This window comes from Sparus aurata, chromosome 8 (genome assembly GCF_900880675.1).
Source record: "Sparus aurata chromosome 8, fSpaAur1.1, whole genome shotgun sequence".
Lineage (NCBI taxonomy): Eukaryota > Metazoa > Chordata > Actinopteri > Spariformes > Sparidae > Sparus > Sparus aurata.
Window position 1 is genome coordinate 4,857,970 of NC_044194.1, and position 16,885 is coordinate 4,874,854.

A 16,885-nucleotide genomic window follows, 5' to 3' on the forward strand; every position below is an offset into this window, starting at 1 on the left:
AATTCTGACACTTATGGACTTTCTCTCAAGGGCACGCTCACTCTCATATTTTTCATTATTAATGGAATTATACTGAAAATACATTAAAAAAAAGTATATTTGGTGTTTTTCATGGGTTTTTGTCTCCATACTCAAAGTTATTTCTGTTTTATTTCCATTAGCAGAGACGTGGATGAACGCAGTCTGTTTACTCTGATGGAAGGAAATACTGCAAACAAAAGGCTGTCTGTAACACACACACACACACAAAATTATTCACATTAAATATTTCTTTCTTTTCTTCACTTCATCTCTTTTTCTCCCCAAACTGACAATATAAGAGGCTTTTAATTTGAAAAAAACATTGTGTGAGATAACATTCCCACATGGGCGGCACAATGACTCGTGGTGATCATGAAGAAGAAATTTCCCAAAGTTAACTAGATTTGCATTTTTTTTAAGACAAAATATCAAGAAGAAATGTTGAAAAGTAAATAGATAGATGACAAATATTAAAGGTCAAACAGTTCTCAAAACGTTTCTGCTAAATGGTCTGTTGATGTCAAACATTAAACTGGTGTTTCTGCTCCGAGTCGTCTTTTCTCTGAGGTGATCAAACACACGTGACGTTTTAATCGTTTTGTCTCCTGCAGCATTTCTCCCTGTAGGTTTGACATGGTATGATGTTGATGTATGTATATACCATATGTATGAGGACAAATATTAAAAGTCAAACAGTTCTCAAACCTACAGGGAGAGTTGCTGCAGGAGATAAAAAAGGGGGGTGTTTGATCACCTCAGAGAAAAGACGACTCAGAGCAGAAACACCAGTTTAATGTTTGACATCAACAGACCATTTAGAAGAAACATTTTGAGAACTGTTTGACCTTTAATATTTGTCCTCTATTAATATATATACACACACATCAATACTTTAACATTTCTTCTTGATATTTTGTCTTAAAAAATACAAATCTAGTTAACTTTGGGAAATTTCTTCTTCTTCATGATCACCACGAGTCATTGTGCCTCCCACGTGGGAATGTTATCTCACACAATGTTTTTTTCAAATTAAAAGCCTCTTATATTGTCAGTTTGGGGAGAAAAAGAAAAGAAATAAATATTTAATGTGAATAATTTGTGTGTGTGTTACAGACAGCCTTTTGTTTGCAGTATTTCCTTCCATCTGTCAGGACCCAAATGCAGACAGGAGGCAAGATCAGGGAAAAACAAAAAGGCAAGCTTTATTCTTAAAGCTGAACAAGAACAACAAAAGGGAGCTAGACCAAAATTAGACAAAAGGGACAAAAGCAAAGTAGCACCCAAGATAGCTAAACAAAGTGCAAACCAAAGTACAAAGTTCAAATCAAAAGGCAAAATGCAAAACTCAAGTCCAAAAACAGATACCACGGGGAACAAGGAGCAGGCGCATGAACGGGAGCATGGACGCAGACGGAGGCAAACTGAATACATACAATGACCAGACAAGGAGTGAAGGAAAAACACAGACTAAATACACAGACACCGACGACAAGACGAGGAACAGGTGAGGTGGACCAACAGGTGAGATAACGAGGGGAATGCATGGATGAGAACACTGACAGACAGAGGGAGACAGAGGGAAGAACACAGGAGACACTTAAAGGACACATGAGGGCATGGAAAATCAAAATATAAAACACAAGACATGTTACAAAGACATGGAAATCAAATACAAGAAACCACAAGACGAAACCAGACACAAGAACACGACGAACACGAATCTACAGTCATGACACCATCAGAGTAAACACACTGCGTTAATCCTCGTCTCTGTTAATGGAAATAAAACAGAAATAACTTTAAGTACAACTTCACAGTAGGAGTCGAGCAGTTGCATGTGTATAAAGTTTAGATTTCCTGTCCACTAAAAGTATTGTGTTGTTTGTTGAAAATGTGTTAATATTGAACGTGTCGCGTGTCAGACTCGACACCAAACTTTCTTGGTTCCTCACCAACAAACTTGCCAGGTGTGAATTAGATCTGATGAAAGATTCTCAAGATATGTGAGTAACAGACAGACGGACAGATTCCCTGCTCTAAAGTTAGATCAGTAAAGCTGGATGTTTCTTCCTTGAGGTTTTAAGTCATTTGACAGATCAGGTTATTTGTTTTTTCTGAGCTTTCAACTGCACATCACGCTCTCCAAACTCCTAACTTAGTCACTGAACTGAGCACACTCAAAATTTCAGCAAAACCTACCAAAGAAATTGAGAGCCTCTTATATTGTCAGTTTGGGGAGAAAAAGAGATGAAGGGAAGAAAAGCAAGATATTTAATGTGTTTGCAGTATTTCCTTCCATCAGTGTAAACACACTGCGTTCATCCTCGTCTCTGTTAATGGAAATAAAATTGAAATAACTTTAAGTAAAACTTCACAGTAGGAGTACTGTGAGCACACTCACAATTTCAGCAAAACCCACCAAAGGAAACGTAAAGAAATGTTTTCTTTTATTTTCAAATAGCACAGAAAAAAACCTAGCAAGTGGAATTTGAGTCAAGATTATTTTTTTGTAAAGTCACCCTGTTAAGTTCAGCTCACAGAGCAGAGAAATCGTGTCTTCGACTTCGTGTTGACAACATCGGTCCGACGTCTATTTGAATCACGAGCAGTCGGACACATCTCTTACAGATAATCAAGTAAACGCGATTCATGTAAGCAGTCATCAGTGGTTTTTTTGCACACATGTAAATGGATTAAAGAAGCCTAATACAGCTGACAGTATTACTGACAGGACAAGCTGTCGTAACGCGACAGGTGGATTTTATCTGAGGCTCCAGCTGCTTGATTCTCGTCATGGCCCTCCAGGCTGCTGGATGACAGGGGCCCATTAAGGAAAGGTAAATCTAATCAGGAGTCTCTCCAGCCGCAGAGCTGTGCGCCACTGCTGGAGGCGGCATGGGCGATGTTACAACGTCATTATGCTGCTTCTGTGACCCCGGCACAGGGAGAACTGTCGGATAAGACTTTAACATCATCTACAGGCAGGCTTATGTTTCTGGACACTCTGGAGGTGAGAAGTGCTGAGTCGTAGGACGGGCTTTTCTTTTTGGACACTCTTCTCAAAGTCAACGTAAAACCATATAGATTCGTATTTAAACCGATCTTGACATTACATCTGGATTTTCTCCATGATTCCTTTCAAACCCGTAAGCCGGAAATAAACCGATTTGTGCTATTTGTGAGCAGTGAGCTCTCAGACCACTTATAGTGATTGATGGAAATCATTGTTGAACGACTTGTAACTCCTGATGTGAAATTCTATCCTGCTGGGCATATCCAACATGACACACACGGCAGATATGTGGATGCATCCGGACCACAATCCGACTTATCAGATATGACATTTGGAAAAGAACAGGCTGCCTGAGAAACAAAGAGCAAGAGGCGTGTAGCCTGAAGCGATGATAATACAGGGAAACATCAATGAATCGCCTAAGATGCTTCGGCTACTGCTTTTCTTAAAGTGTCATTTATAATTAACTGCTGGGAAATCTGAAATTCATCACCTTTTCAATTTGGTGTCTTCACTGTCTAAAAAAATCCTTGTTCCTTTGTCACCATAACCTGCCGTTGCTTTTTCTGAATGCGCCAACGTGCAAGAAATTACAGGAATGATTTGTTTTTCTCAAGAAGGAAAAAGAAGATCGGTTTAATCATCGTCCTCGATTTAGACATTTAGAATCGACTTCAGTCATAATGGGATCACGTTAAATTACATTTGCACATTTGTGTGAGTGAACGAATGACGAGTGAAAACCTGGCAGACTCTGGGTCCTGGTGTTGGCGGTCTGAAGACCGTAACAGGGTCGCAGCAGTCTGCTGTTGATGTTGGTAATGTGTGCGGTCGTGTCGCAGCCACAGCTGTAGTTACCGACTACCGCGGCACCGATGATGGCAGTCGACATCACGGACCATTGAGCATCAGGCCCACTCGCCCACCCCAGGAACACTTTATGCCGGCGCTGTCAAATTACACATGTAGACAGAGGCACTGGAGAAGCACTCTGTGTGATTAGTCATTCCACTTGGCAGCTGTATTTTGACACATGCAAAAACAATCACAGTCATCGCCGGTCACAGATGCTCGATGCTCTGTTTAAAAGAGAAAGACGAGGAGAGAAAGACTTACGTGGGATAAATATCCCAAAAAATAAATAAGTTGTACTTTGTTTGAGTGCTTAAAGATTCCTACTAAACATGTATTTATATAAAATGTCTTATTTTCTCAAATCCAATGATTACACATTGGTTTGGACTTGATCACATGATGCTATTTTAATGTTAAGTAACACATCTTTTTGTTTTCATAAGCGCTGACCAGCTGCAGATGGGTGGTAAATTACAAGAAAAACAAACATTAATGGTTTTAGTAAGTTATGGATTTGGTAATTTTAAACGTTGGGGATTGCTTGAACCCAAACCCAAACCCAACTCCAAACCCCAACCCCAATCCAGACCCCAACCCCACTCCAAACCCCAACCCCAATCCAGACCCCAACCCCAATCCAGACACCAACCCCAACCCCAATCCAGACCACAACCCCACCGCAGACCGGAGATATGATGTTGCGGATGGTCAAACACAAATGAGTCCAGTCTACCAACAATGGTATTCTTGGCTACGTAATAAGAACACTGCAGGCTGTTTTTGCACTGGTGGTCCAGTCTACCAACAATGGTATTCTGGCCCCCAAATAAACCATTTTTCTACACTGTTTATTGCTGTGATTTGTTGTAATTAAGAGAAGAGAACCCCATGTGCCCGCGCAACGGTGAGAGTCAGTGGACTCCCCTTCATAAACCATCTTCTTTTCTCCCCAACCTAATCCCAACCCAACCCCGACCCCAATTCAGACCACAACCCCACCCCAAACCCCAACTCCAACCCCAACCCCAAAACCAAAATCAAACCCTAAACCAAAACCACTACCTCTATCCTAACCACTGCTCTAACCCCAACCCCAATTCCAAAACCAAAACCACTCACCAACCCTGTCCCCAGCTTGTTTTTACCATGCTAGTCCACATCACATTTGATTGTGGGTGTTATTGCCTCAAAGTTTGGCTCTTCAAACAGATTCTGTCCTCCCGAACGTCAAAGATATCTACTAAGTTAGCATGCTAACCAGCGAGGCTAGGCTCAATAAATATGCAGCTGCACATCTAATTGAGCTAACTAGCCAACGGCAGCTACAGTTAGCAGCTTTTAGCAGTCACTCCAGTGATGTGCTGCCCCCTATTTGTGCAGTATGAATTCAACAGATGGCCTCTTCTTACATATTGTTCCTTTAAGTTTAAGAAATGACAGCATTCACAGACAGAGACGCTGTGATGCATTTTAATATTCATCCAAAAGACACGAGACACCGGATACAGTAAGTCACTAAGTACTACAAGCTGATATGCTCATTTCGATGCTGTTTACCCAACATCAGTCCGATAAATAGGACATTTATTTTGTGTTTCCTCTTCTCTTCATCAACTGGATGAGTCTAATGACCCCCACAAAGGTGACCATCATTGTTGAGCAGCCAGGGAGAGAAAAGAAGTGTGGAGGATGATGAATAATAGCCCAGCTGGTCGCGTTAGCTGCAATTAGCCCGTCTGAAGTCCCACAATTATGCATGGAAAAGCTGACACTCACAATGCCACAATGCCGCCGCTGAATCAATACATAATTGTAATAATTATCATCCTGATGTCATTTGTGGACGTGTCCCACACTTCCAGAAAAGAAGATGGAATTGGATAAACACAGAGGGATGAATGGCGGACAGATATCGCATCATCAAGTGCAACATTTCCAACAAAAGGAAGCCTCGATACCTGGTATGATCAGTGAGTGGGGTCGACGAGTGACGAGGCGATGAGTCAGCCTGACCGCACACAACCGACACGGCCTCCTCTGCAGCCGGGCTGCAGCGCGCCGCACCACGAGCCGTGTGCATGTCAGGATCTCCTACCTTATACTCAGACAATTTAGGAAAGTAGAGCCAACTTTATAATATCTTTTACTATGTCCTGTAACTCAGTCGAATGCCCTTCTTGATATATATATTTTAATTCACAATAACGTAAAGTTTACTTTTCTTGTGTTCCCATACGTGGGTGAAAAACTTTCATATGCAAGCATTTTTCTGCAAATAAAATAGCCAAGTACATTTTTGAGGTACTTATACTTTGGTGTATTTCCATTTTCTGGTCCTTCCCTTTACTCCATCACATTTCTGAGGTAAATTGTGCACTTTTTACTCCATTACATCTATTAGACTGTGGAGTTACTCATTTTTTTGCGGGGTTTTGTGACCACGACTTACGAAACCTCAGAACGATTTCCAGCCATGTTTGTTGCGACAAAAACAGATATTTTAAGTAAAAACATAATGATTTTCTAACCCTAACCGAGTGGTTTTTTGCTCTTAAACTCAGCATAGTCGCAACATAAAATGTCACCTAAAGAGAGAAAAAGAAAGAAAGAGAGAGAGAAGTTTCAACATAGCAGAAATTTATAAAGTCAACATTTATTCTGGTGATTTGGTTTGAAACGGGCTACATTTTAATAAAGCAACAATAAATAAAATGTTTATTTTTGATGTTTTAATAAGTCATTGTGAGTATTTTTTGTTCAAAATCCAAAATCCCCCTCCGCTCCCATATGTGCAGCCGTATAAAAGGTTGGAAGTTGTACATACTGTCCGTCTGTCTGTCTGGATAGCAATAAAAATGACGGGAGTGAAGACTGAGAGAAGCTTTTTTCTCCCTGGGTGATTTCAAATGAGCTGTAATAGGCTCTGGACTTGATAAAGAGGGCTGACACAGCAGAGCAGACATTTGGAGGGAGGAGAAGGAGCGATATCAGTTTATCTCCATCCTGATTCAGCCTGTAGCTCCGCTGCTCGTCCTCAGAACAACAGAAGCTAGTTGAGCCTCAATAAACCTTTGCTGCTCATTAAAAGTCTCTTGGGGTTTTTAATACAGTTGCTCTTCGGGCGTATCCCATTTTTCCTGGACTTCAGATGTTCTAAACGACAACTGTTTTGGTTTTTATCTTGGGGGAACAGATCATGTAAATGTTTCTGATAATCTACACTGAGCAGAGCTGTTTGTAAGATTTTCTGATTGCTTTAATCCAACAGACCATAAAACTGATAATTGTCCCCGTCTCTGTATAAATGTCAAGCGTCCTCCTGTTGCTCTGTGTTTTATGTCAAACCGCATAAAAAAAGGTCAATATAGAGAAGAAAAACACAACGAGGCTTCATTTCTAAAGATACGCCAATTTATTAACAGAAATAGGCTTAAGCAGGGTGGAAAGGTTGTCTGTGCCCGAGGCTACATCGCTGCTCTTTAGCATTTCCAGCCTGTGTGTTCAGGTTGGGGGGGGGGGAGTCAAACTGGACTGCACCCATGCAAGGTTGCTGCTGTGACAGCATGTGGCCAGGGGTCCTTTAGATAATTCTTTTAGCTCTGCTCGCCTGTGGGCACCGTACATCACTTTGTGCAATCACGTTAACCACCAAAGTCCTCGGCCAAAAGCGGTGCAGAGCAAATCCACTTGATGTGGTTGTTGCTGAGGTAAGAAACAGACGGAGTGGATCACCGGGAAACGTGTTGTTCTCGCTTCCCTTGTTTGTCCGTGTGTGTGTGTTTCACAATTAAATCTAATTTGTGAGGAGCTGTGGAGATTCGATTGAGCTGATAAAGTGACTTAATTTTCCACAGTGGACTTTTCTCTGGTCTAACCTTTACGTTGACGCCCCTCAGGTGTAAAGCTTTGATTATAAGTTTAAAGATGACTGAAGGGGGAAACCCAGCCGGACGGTTCTTACCGCACAACTTCAACTCACTTCTGTGAACGTTAATCGACGAAGATGCTTCGAAATGTTGCATTGTTTAAGACAAATACTGTCAAAAACTTGTGAATCTTTCCTTTATTCGCTGTTAAAAATGACAACATAAACATTTTTCACTGAAAAACAGACAATAAATGCTCTGTGTGTGTGTTTTTTGGGCTTTATACAAGGTTTTACTTTGAAAAGGATTAAGTTTACACAATCTTTCAGCTTTGGGTCAAACATCTATGCACTCAAGATGCTATCCATTGCATGTAAGTTGAATCTTGCATTAATTTTCTTCAAAGACTTTTCAAATTCGTGTTTTGTCATTTCTGGAGAATTTCAGTCAAACTTTAATAAAAGCTAAGTCTTTGTCAAATGAACTTTTCCCTCTTAATCCTCTGATCTAGAATCCATTTTGATTAGAGGGATCCATATTCTCCCACGTCTGTAAATAAACGCCTCCAAGTTTTGAGGATGTGTCTGAAAGGTTCTGCGCATTGATTGATTAGAGCGCGTCTGTGTGTGTTTGACGTCAGAAAACTGCAAACAAATGACCCCATAAAAAGAGGGAACCTGTCTGGGGGAAAAAAAGAAAAGCTCCCGGCGCACAGCCCAGCCGCAGAGGTCCACAGAGCGCCACAACGACACTGTCACTTCAGCATCGCTTTGACATCAAACAGAGAAAAGACTTCTGCGCCTGAAGATGCCGCTTTCAAGCAGCTCCACGTCCTCCACGAAGAGCATCCGCAGAGCAGCGTCCGAGCTGGAGAGGTCGGACTCCATCACCGTAAGTTTACACCAGCCAAGTCTTCTTTTTAATAAGTTTCAGTTATAATGGACAGCCACGCACGCTGCTCCCAGTGATGTGTCTAAGTTATACACAGAGGTCCGCTTAAAACGGTTCTATTGCGCGCGGAGAGCTTGGCGAGGTGCCCATTACGCACAGCCTGATGCGCACAGATCAAATCAATACAGAAAAAGACACGCAGCAATAAAACGAAAATATCAGCTTAAATCAGCTTAAATATGTGCCGTGGCATCTACTTAATATTAGTTATGTCGTAGGTTTACCTCGACTGCGCTGCTGTTCTTATGCGCATTTGGAGATGTGGCGCGCTCTCATCAATATCCAACAAGATCGTCGACCAAAAAGTAGGAACATGTCAACGCTCAGTCTTTGTGACTATGTGCTGTGACGATGGTTTGATTAACAAAAAGGGAGAGGAAAACTCACGAGTTTGATTTCTCTTTTCGAACAGTCTCCCAGATTCGTCGGCAGGCGTCAGAGCTTGATCGAGGACGCGCGCAAGGAGCGGGAAGCCGCCGCTGCGGCGGCAGAGGCGGCAGAGGCCAGCGAACAGATCGTGTTCGAGGAGGACGACGGAAAAGCGCTGCTCAACATCTTCTTCACTTTAAGAGGCATCAAGACACCGGCACTGTCGCGGACTCTCAAAGTTTTCGAGGTAAACCGATCGTTGCTGTCTGCTCGCAAAAAATATTAATCTGTGTGTTTGATAACATTTGGGTGAAGAGGGCACGGCTTTCTAATGAGGCCACCTTTATGAAGATAACTTAAGTGGTAACTGATGGGTGATTAATAGCTAATATATTATTTTATTTTTGAGTTGCCAGTTTGTGGGGAAAAATCCCAGCGGTTTGTGATATTTCAGTCTCTATTTTGAAAACAGCGCCGTCATAAATTCATATTCATATATTTTATATATCAACTAAACTGAGGAAACGCCTTCACAGCCTGGTGGCGACAGGACGTCTGAGAAAAAAGAGAAACAGGAGCAATGAACAGTGTGATCATTTCAATTTGCTGTTGCAATTTACTGTTTATTTGTTTATATGGAACATGCTGATAAAGAGATTGGCCATTCATAACATTTCAGACCTGGATTAATCATGAATATCACTCACTCCTTTCTAAATGTGTGATATCTTGTTACTTGATCTTTGTGACATTTGGTATCATTCAGAAACTGAGAGTGTCACATTTTCAAATTTGTGAACGTCAACCTCATAACAGACGTTGTTCAGGATTTATAAGAAATGAAAAGTAAAATCCAAAACATGAAAAAGTTGCAGAGAGAGGAGGAGTGATGCTTGCATCTGATGACATCACAGGTCACCTCCCGTTCCCACGTCTCCTCTAAAGGTAAATATGTAACCAGCCTCACCTTCCTCTCCTCATCTTTCGCTTATGAAACTCACCTCTGCTGGTTGGACCTCGCCACACCCGGGTCTCAGCTGCAGGTTAAGCAACTCATTCACACGACTGAGGCATTCCTGAACTTGGTGTCCTGACCCAGTAAAAGTCATGACCGAGGACATCCTGCACACCTTTCATGAGGGTGCATGAAACTGCATGAAATGTAAAAACAGCGTGAAAGCCGACACGCCGCAACTGACCTCCTTCTTCCTCCACAACCTCAGCGGGGACAGCATGCGTTCCCAGGGTTGGTGAGGTTGGTGTTTACTGTCCAGGCTACGCTAGGAAATACTGAGAACAATAATAACCCAACAAGCTCCGACTTTGTCCCTTTTGTCCTCACGACTCAGTTTAAAGGAAAAGTTCAAAGTTCAAAGTTTAAAGTTCACCCAAAATGGGAAATTTAGTCAGTATCTTCTCACCTCCGTGCCGATTCGAGTAAAGTTTGAGTAAAGCGTTGCAGCTAAACAACTAAAGAAGATGGGGACTCCACCCTCCACTCAGAGGTTTTAACTCAGTGTGTAGCTAAACACATCTTCACGCACATTTAAAGCCGTATTAACGGTTATATTTGAGCTATAATTTGTCCGACAGTTAAATGACTTTTGATTCAAATCGTTTGCAGCCCTTTTCAATGAGGTGAGTAAAGTCTAAGGGGTTTTTTCACAACCTGGCACCCCAAAAAAATCCTCTTAATGACTTGCAACTCATCTGTAAAGATAAAGTACATCTCTGTACACCCTTCCTATTAAATGTCTGTCCTGCTATGATGCGTGGCGACTGTATTTCAGACGTTCGAAGCGAAGATTCACCATTTGGAGACGCGACCATGCCGGAAGCTCAAGGACAACCTGGAAGGCCTGGAGTACTTTGTCCGCTGCGAGGTGCACCTGTCGGACGTCAGCACTCTGATCGGATCCATCAAACGGAACACAGAGGATGTTAAAACCACCAAAGAAGTCAAATGTAACCGCCTCTAAATTGAATAACAAACATATTTTTGCTGACATGATCACAAAAAAAAACAGCGCTGAGCTGAATTCATCCATTTGTTTTTGTTCTCTTTTCTGCTCTAGTTCACTGGTTCCCAAAGAAAATAGCAGACTTGGACAAATGTCATCATCTGGTCACTAAATTTGATCCAGACTTGGATCAAGACCATCCTGTAAGTAAAGACATCTCCAGCTGCGTGCACGACGAGAAACAGCCGTCTTTACTGGTTTTGTCGCTGGACCACTTTATGTCATGACGCAGAAAATGTGAGTTTGATATATCTGATTTTAAACAGGGCTTCACAGACCCCGTCTACAGACAGAGGAGGAAAATGATCGGAGACATCGCCTTCAGATACAGACAGTGAGATGCAATCTTTTCCCCGAACATCTTACATCTGTGAGAGAAAGAAACTCTAATATACTCGATTATTTCTGATGCATCTGTACTTCTGTTTGTCCTCAGCTGGGAGCCGATTCCCAGAGTGGAGTACACAGAGGAGGAGATCGGCACATGGTGAGGGCTTTGGAAATGCTGTTCGTCAAGTGTTAAATAAAAAAAAAATGTACACTGTCACTTGATTTTAAGACAAACAGTTTGACCGTTCTGCCGTTTTAAACGTCAGAACATCGATGCATCCGTTCAGCTGAGCCCGGTTCATCTCCTCTCAGATAAGACGGTCGTGGTTTAGTCTTTTACTTTGGTACATTAGTTACAGATGGAGGGCGCTATCAAGCACAAAACAATATATCAGTGAGCTCGCAAGAAGAAACGAGGTGACAGAATCACTTTACAAGTCAGCGGGTTTTCCGCTCACGTCGCTCAGTTCGCTCGGACAGGTGATAAGCTTGTTCTGGCAAAAAAAGTGACTGAAAAAAGACCTGAAAATGCATCAAAGAACCACAAGGTAAATATAAAAAGACACAGATGAATAGATTTCAAAAGTAAGATTAAGATTTGCTGGATTGAAATGAAAACGGTAGAATAACAGAACGTGTGCGGGATATAAATGAGTCGTCACAAACTTCATTTTAAGATATTTACAATGACTTATGTGCCAGATTACCACGATTATAAGCAACTCATCACACCGACATCTATGAACGTCTGTTTAATGTGTATTAGCGGCCTGTCAAAATAAAATAAAAATCCCACTTTACTTTGTTTCATGCCCTCGCCTTTGTCTTTGTCACACTGATACTTGTAATATATTACATCGGCCTTAAACATGGAGATTTCATTACTTCATTTAAAGTGACATTATGTGAAAAATGATATTCTGTGAGATTTGGCGCCCCCTACAGTCTCTGAGTGCAACACCACTGTCATAAAGGCAAATCCCAGGTTTGTAACAGATTGTTGTAGTTTTTATTTAAGACTATACAGCTTTATAACGCATTATAATTATGTTTATAATGTGTTACAATGCTCTTTAGACACGAGCCTCATAGAAGGTGTTTTTCAAGCTTGAAAGAGACACAAAAAAATAAGAACATTTGAGTTATTGTGCATTTATCTTTCTGATCAGGAGGGAAGTCTACTCCACGCTGAGGGACTTGTACGTCTCCCACGCCTGCACCGAATACCTCGAGGCCTTCCGCCTGCTGGAAAGGCATTGTGGGTACAGTCCAGACAACATTCCCCAGCTGGAGGACGTGTCACGCTTCCTCAAAGGTAAGGACGATAAAAGCCGACGAGCGGAGCTAATGTTTAGCGAACACACAAGTCCGTCTACCATCTTTTTATCCTCTCTCTCTTTCTCTCTCTCAGAGCGTACGGGCTTCACGCTGCGTCCGGTGGCAGGTCTGCTCTCGGCCAGAGACTTCCTGGCCAGTCTGGCGTTCCGGGTGTTCCAGTGCACCCAGTACATCCGCCACGCCTCCTCCCCGATGCACTCCCCGGAACCGTGAGTACGACCGCGTCTTCCTCTCGCTTTGCCGTACCGACCACCACATTATGGACATTCCCATTTAAATCTAGATTTCTTTGGATCTAAGTCTTTCTCTCGCTCAAGATAAATAAAATGAACACATGAAAGATGGAACTAAGTGACAGCAAATGCTGATCAAGGGAGAAAACCTCTATGATTTAGACAGTTCAGTGAAAAAGCATATATCTGAAGGAAAAGGAGACAATCGTTGAATGAACGTCTGTCTTCACTTCACTGTGTTTTTCTCTTTAACCATCGCCGAGTTACGTAACCAGACTGAACTCTAATCACACAGTCTGTATTTAGTTAAAATATCTGTGCAGGGTTGTTGTTGTTTCTTCAGTTTGGATCAGATGTGCCCCAGGTTGAACCTTTTCTCCCCCCTTCTCTCTCCGCAGTGACTGCGTCCATGAGCTGCTGGGTCACGTCCCGATGCTGGCCAACCGCACGTTCGCCCAGTTTTCACAGGTGAGAGTTTGACTCCCACATCATTTGTTTCTCCCCCTCGTGTTTGCGCTGTTATGTTCTGGTAACAATTTATTGATTATTTGCTGCAGAACCTCGGTCTGGCTTCACTCGGGGCTTCGGAGGAAGATATTGAGAAACTGTCCACGGTACGTAACACCAGCAGGGACTCGGGGACTGTGCAGAAATGACGGAGATGTTGAGAGGGGCTGAATCTGATTAAGCCGTGTTTTCTTTGACCCCCTCAACTTGACGTAACAAGAAAGAACACGCTGTCAACTCGGATCCATGTTCAAGCGTAATATATTCATGGAGCAATATCTTGTATTCAGACTTCCTTCCTCATTTTCAGACTTTCTCTCTGACGTTTAAGCAACAGGCGACAGAATCAAACGCGCTGTTACTTGAATAAAATTATGGAAACATTTGGGATAACCTGAGCACAAAAGGCCGAACATCTGCTACACATTTTCAAATCTGTAAGATAAGTGTCAAATAAGCAAATAGAGGGACTCGATGTCAGACAAATAGCAGCGTAGCCAATATTTCAGATGAGACACGACCACGAGACAAGAGGAAGGAGTTTTAAAGATCAGTTTGAACTTTTTTTTGAGGAGACTGACGCTAAAGAACAGCTGGACGGGAATAAAGACGAGTTAGACGGAGGCGAAGCAAACATGGAGGTCTGCGTGAGACCGATTTGACTCTGAGCGGCGCCCTCCAGTGGTTGTGTCGCTTCACATCCATGCCAACTTGAAGGACGTATGGAAGTGACGGTTACATAGTTTAAATATTTATTTATTGTCATGTGTAAAGGGAGCATAAATGAGCCTTTAAAGTCCATGGCTAAAAAAAGAAATGCTCTTACTCTGTGTTACATTGTGTCTGAACCATTCAGTGATTTGTTTTTTCCAGGAAGTCTCACAAAAAAAAAACATGACATAAACCAATAAATTCCAGCTTTCAGCCAAAAGGCAAAAAGAAGAACACGTCACACTCCCCCCTTCATGAGCCCGTCTCCCTCCCTCATCGTTTCTGTGCAGTCCCTTATCTGAAAATGACATAAATAATGATTTCATCGTCCACCCCAGCGTCCTTCCTCATCCTCAGCTGCTCTCTTTGTGTCTCTCTCACACCAGTTATACTGGTTCACGGTGGAGTACGGCTTGTGTAAGCAGAACGGCGAGGTGAGGGCTTACGGCGCTGGACTGCTCTCCTCTTACGGAGAGCTTGTGGTGCGTTTTCCGGCATGTTTTCTCTCCCTTTCTGCTGAACGTTTTGAGTAATTACTTTTGAGAAAAATGCAACATTCACGGCCAAGCTGAGCTGTCAGCTAAATTCTCCAGCTTCTTCTTCTTTTTTTTTTTGAAAACTTTAATCCAGCACTCGCTGTCCGACGAGCCAGAGACGAGAGAGTTCGATCCGGAGGCCGCGGCGGTGCAGCCCTACCAGGACCAGACGTACCAGCCCGTCTACTTCATTTCTGAGAGCTTCTCAGATGCCAAGGAGAAGTTCAGGTACCCGAGCCGTAGCGTGCAAACACGTCCAGAACATAAAGAGACGGAGGAGAAAAAAAAAAACAGATGGAGAGAGAGAGAGGGGTTATGTGAGGACAAGGTCAGAGAACAGGCAGCCAACCCCTGAGGCCACAAACTTTTGTAGGTCAGCCATAGCAGCCAGAAGACAGCTGTTACTAATGTATTTTTTCATACCAAGGCGAAACGCTGGAGTTTTATTTGGCAAACACATCAAATGTTGCCCTGCAAAACAAGTAGCTTTACTGAGTGTTTTGACAGTGTTTGGTCTCTAGTCGAAAGCAGCACTCTGCCACACTGGATGAGAAAATAACAGCATGGTAATGTTTGTCATAGCATAGTAAAATATGAAATAGAGTAGATCCTGGATGTCTTTATAACTCCGCTGATAAAAGCAGGATTGTTTCAGTCTTTATAGTGTATATGCGCTGAGACAACAGGCGGGGGAACTTCTTCTAGTCAATAAAAGGGAAGTTTTCCTCCGGCCAAGAGAAATATTTGGGTTTAGGATTCAAAGACAGGGCTCCTGAAATCAAACATTCATGAGGAGTTCAAAAAGGAATCCCATCTGAGTCTTCTGACCTCTTTGTGTCCTTGTCAAAGGACGTACGTGGCCGGCATCAAGCGTCCCTTCTCGGTGAGGTTCGACCCGTACACCAGCAGCGTGGAGGTTCTGGACAACCCGCTGAAGGTCCAGGGAGGCCTGGAGGGAGTGAAGGACGAGCTGAAGATGCTGACAGACGCCCTCGCCGTTTTGTCATGATGATTCCCGACCGCCTCCTCCCAGCTGGTGTCCCAAACCCTGGTGTCCGTCCTGCAACATCCGCCGATCAAGTGTGTTCACCTCCTCTGTGCTGTACCTCCGGTTTTCCAAAGTTTCCAAAGACGTCCAACGACCTCGCCGGGGTTTTGGATCCATTCGTAAAAAAAGATGGGGGTTGTTTTCTGCTGCTTTTAAAGGAAAAATGTGTCGCTCAGTGTTCAAAGCTTTATTTTCCAGATATGTGACTTCGGTATTTTGAGTATTAACTCTCAGTTTTGCTCAATTATTCTTGCAGTTTTTGTCCGGCAGTGTAAATGAATTATATAAAAGAAAATAATAATAAAAACACACTCTCCATGTGATGTATCGTTGATTACTGCTTGAGTAAACAGAATCCGTCATATAATAAAGAATTGCACATTAAGTTTTCTGCTGTCATGTTTAAATTATTTATCATTCTAATGCTGACAGACCAACATTTAATGGTGCTCGAACTCATTGATGGGTTGCTTTTATCTGCCACAAGAGGGGGCCGTCCAGCTGGGCGACCTGCAGGATTTTAAAATCACATCAGTTACTTCTTGAGCCTTTTAAAAGGAATCGATCGTCTTAACGTTCTCCTCCTGTGTGGGACGACGATCAGCTGTTTTGCAATGTTATAAAATGATATTTACAAGCTGATAAACGTGTGAACGACAATATGAACTTTGGGGAGGTGGATGGAGAACAGGATTTCATCCAGTAGTGGGAGAAGTATTTAAATACATTACTTACTAAAAGTACCAATACAGCAATGTACAAGTACTGCTTAAAATTCTACTTAAGTAGTAGCAGCAAAGTGTCGTTAACGTATCAGAATAAAAGTTCCGGTTTGGTCCGTCTGACTGATAAAATCGTGTATGTGAGATCATTAGATATTTGACAGTGAAGCATCAGCGTGTGAGAAGCGTGTTACAGGTTTAGATGCTGCAGGTGGAGTTTGTTCAAACTACTGATCCGACGATGGGAGAGGAAATAATTAAAACCAGAGTTCTGATACACAAATCTGTCTCCAGTTTTTGGACGTTTTCTCTGATTCTCAAGTTTTTTTGGGGGAGAAACTGGATCGTTTATTAGAAATGAAAC

At 42.5% G+C, this 16,885-nt stretch overlaps 1 protein-coding gene across 2 annotated transcripts; it reads left to right on the forward strand.

Moving 5' to 3' along the window:
* The first annotated feature begins 8,430 nt into the window (after positions 1-8,430).
* On the forward strand, positions 8,431-16,187 carry th (tyrosine hydroxylase). Of its 2 annotated transcripts, XM_030425966.1 has the most exons (14): positions 8,431-8,646; positions 8,925-9,011; positions 9,119-9,322; positions 10,866-11,040; positions 11,151-11,239; positions 11,363-11,430; positions 11,533-11,583; positions 12,596-12,741; positions 12,838-12,973; positions 13,396-13,465; positions 13,555-13,611; positions 14,602-14,697; positions 14,846-14,979; positions 15,601-16,187. In XM_030425966.1, the coding sequence occupies exons 1-14, from the start codon at positions 8,563-8,565 to the stop codon at positions 15,758-15,760; spliced, it is 1,557 nt and encodes a 518-aa protein (XP_030281826.1). In that variant the 5' UTR covers positions 8,431-8,562; the 3' UTR covers positions 15,761-16,187. The 2 variants fall into 2 exon arrangements, with proteins under 2 accessions (XP_030281826.1, XP_030281827.1); XM_030425967.1 differs by lacking the exon at positions 8,925-9,011 and having other exon boundaries at positions 8,432-8,646.
* The last annotated feature ends 698 nt before the right edge of the window (positions 16,188-16,885 follow it).

Bases quoted from the DNA above. Each gene is read 5' to 3' on its own strand.
- th (XM_030425966.1), top strand. From the start codon at position 8,563: ATGCCGCTTTCAAGCAGCTCCACGTCCTCCACGAAGAGCATCCGCAGA. The intron at 9,323-10,865 runs GTAAACCGATCG...ACTGTATTTCAG, and splicing joins GGACTCTCAAAGTTTTCGAG to ACGTTCGAAGCGAAGATTCA. The intron at 14,980-15,600 runs GTACCCGAGCCG...TCCTTGTCAAAG, and splicing joins GATGCCAAGGAGAAGTTCAG to GACGTACGTGGCCGGCATCA.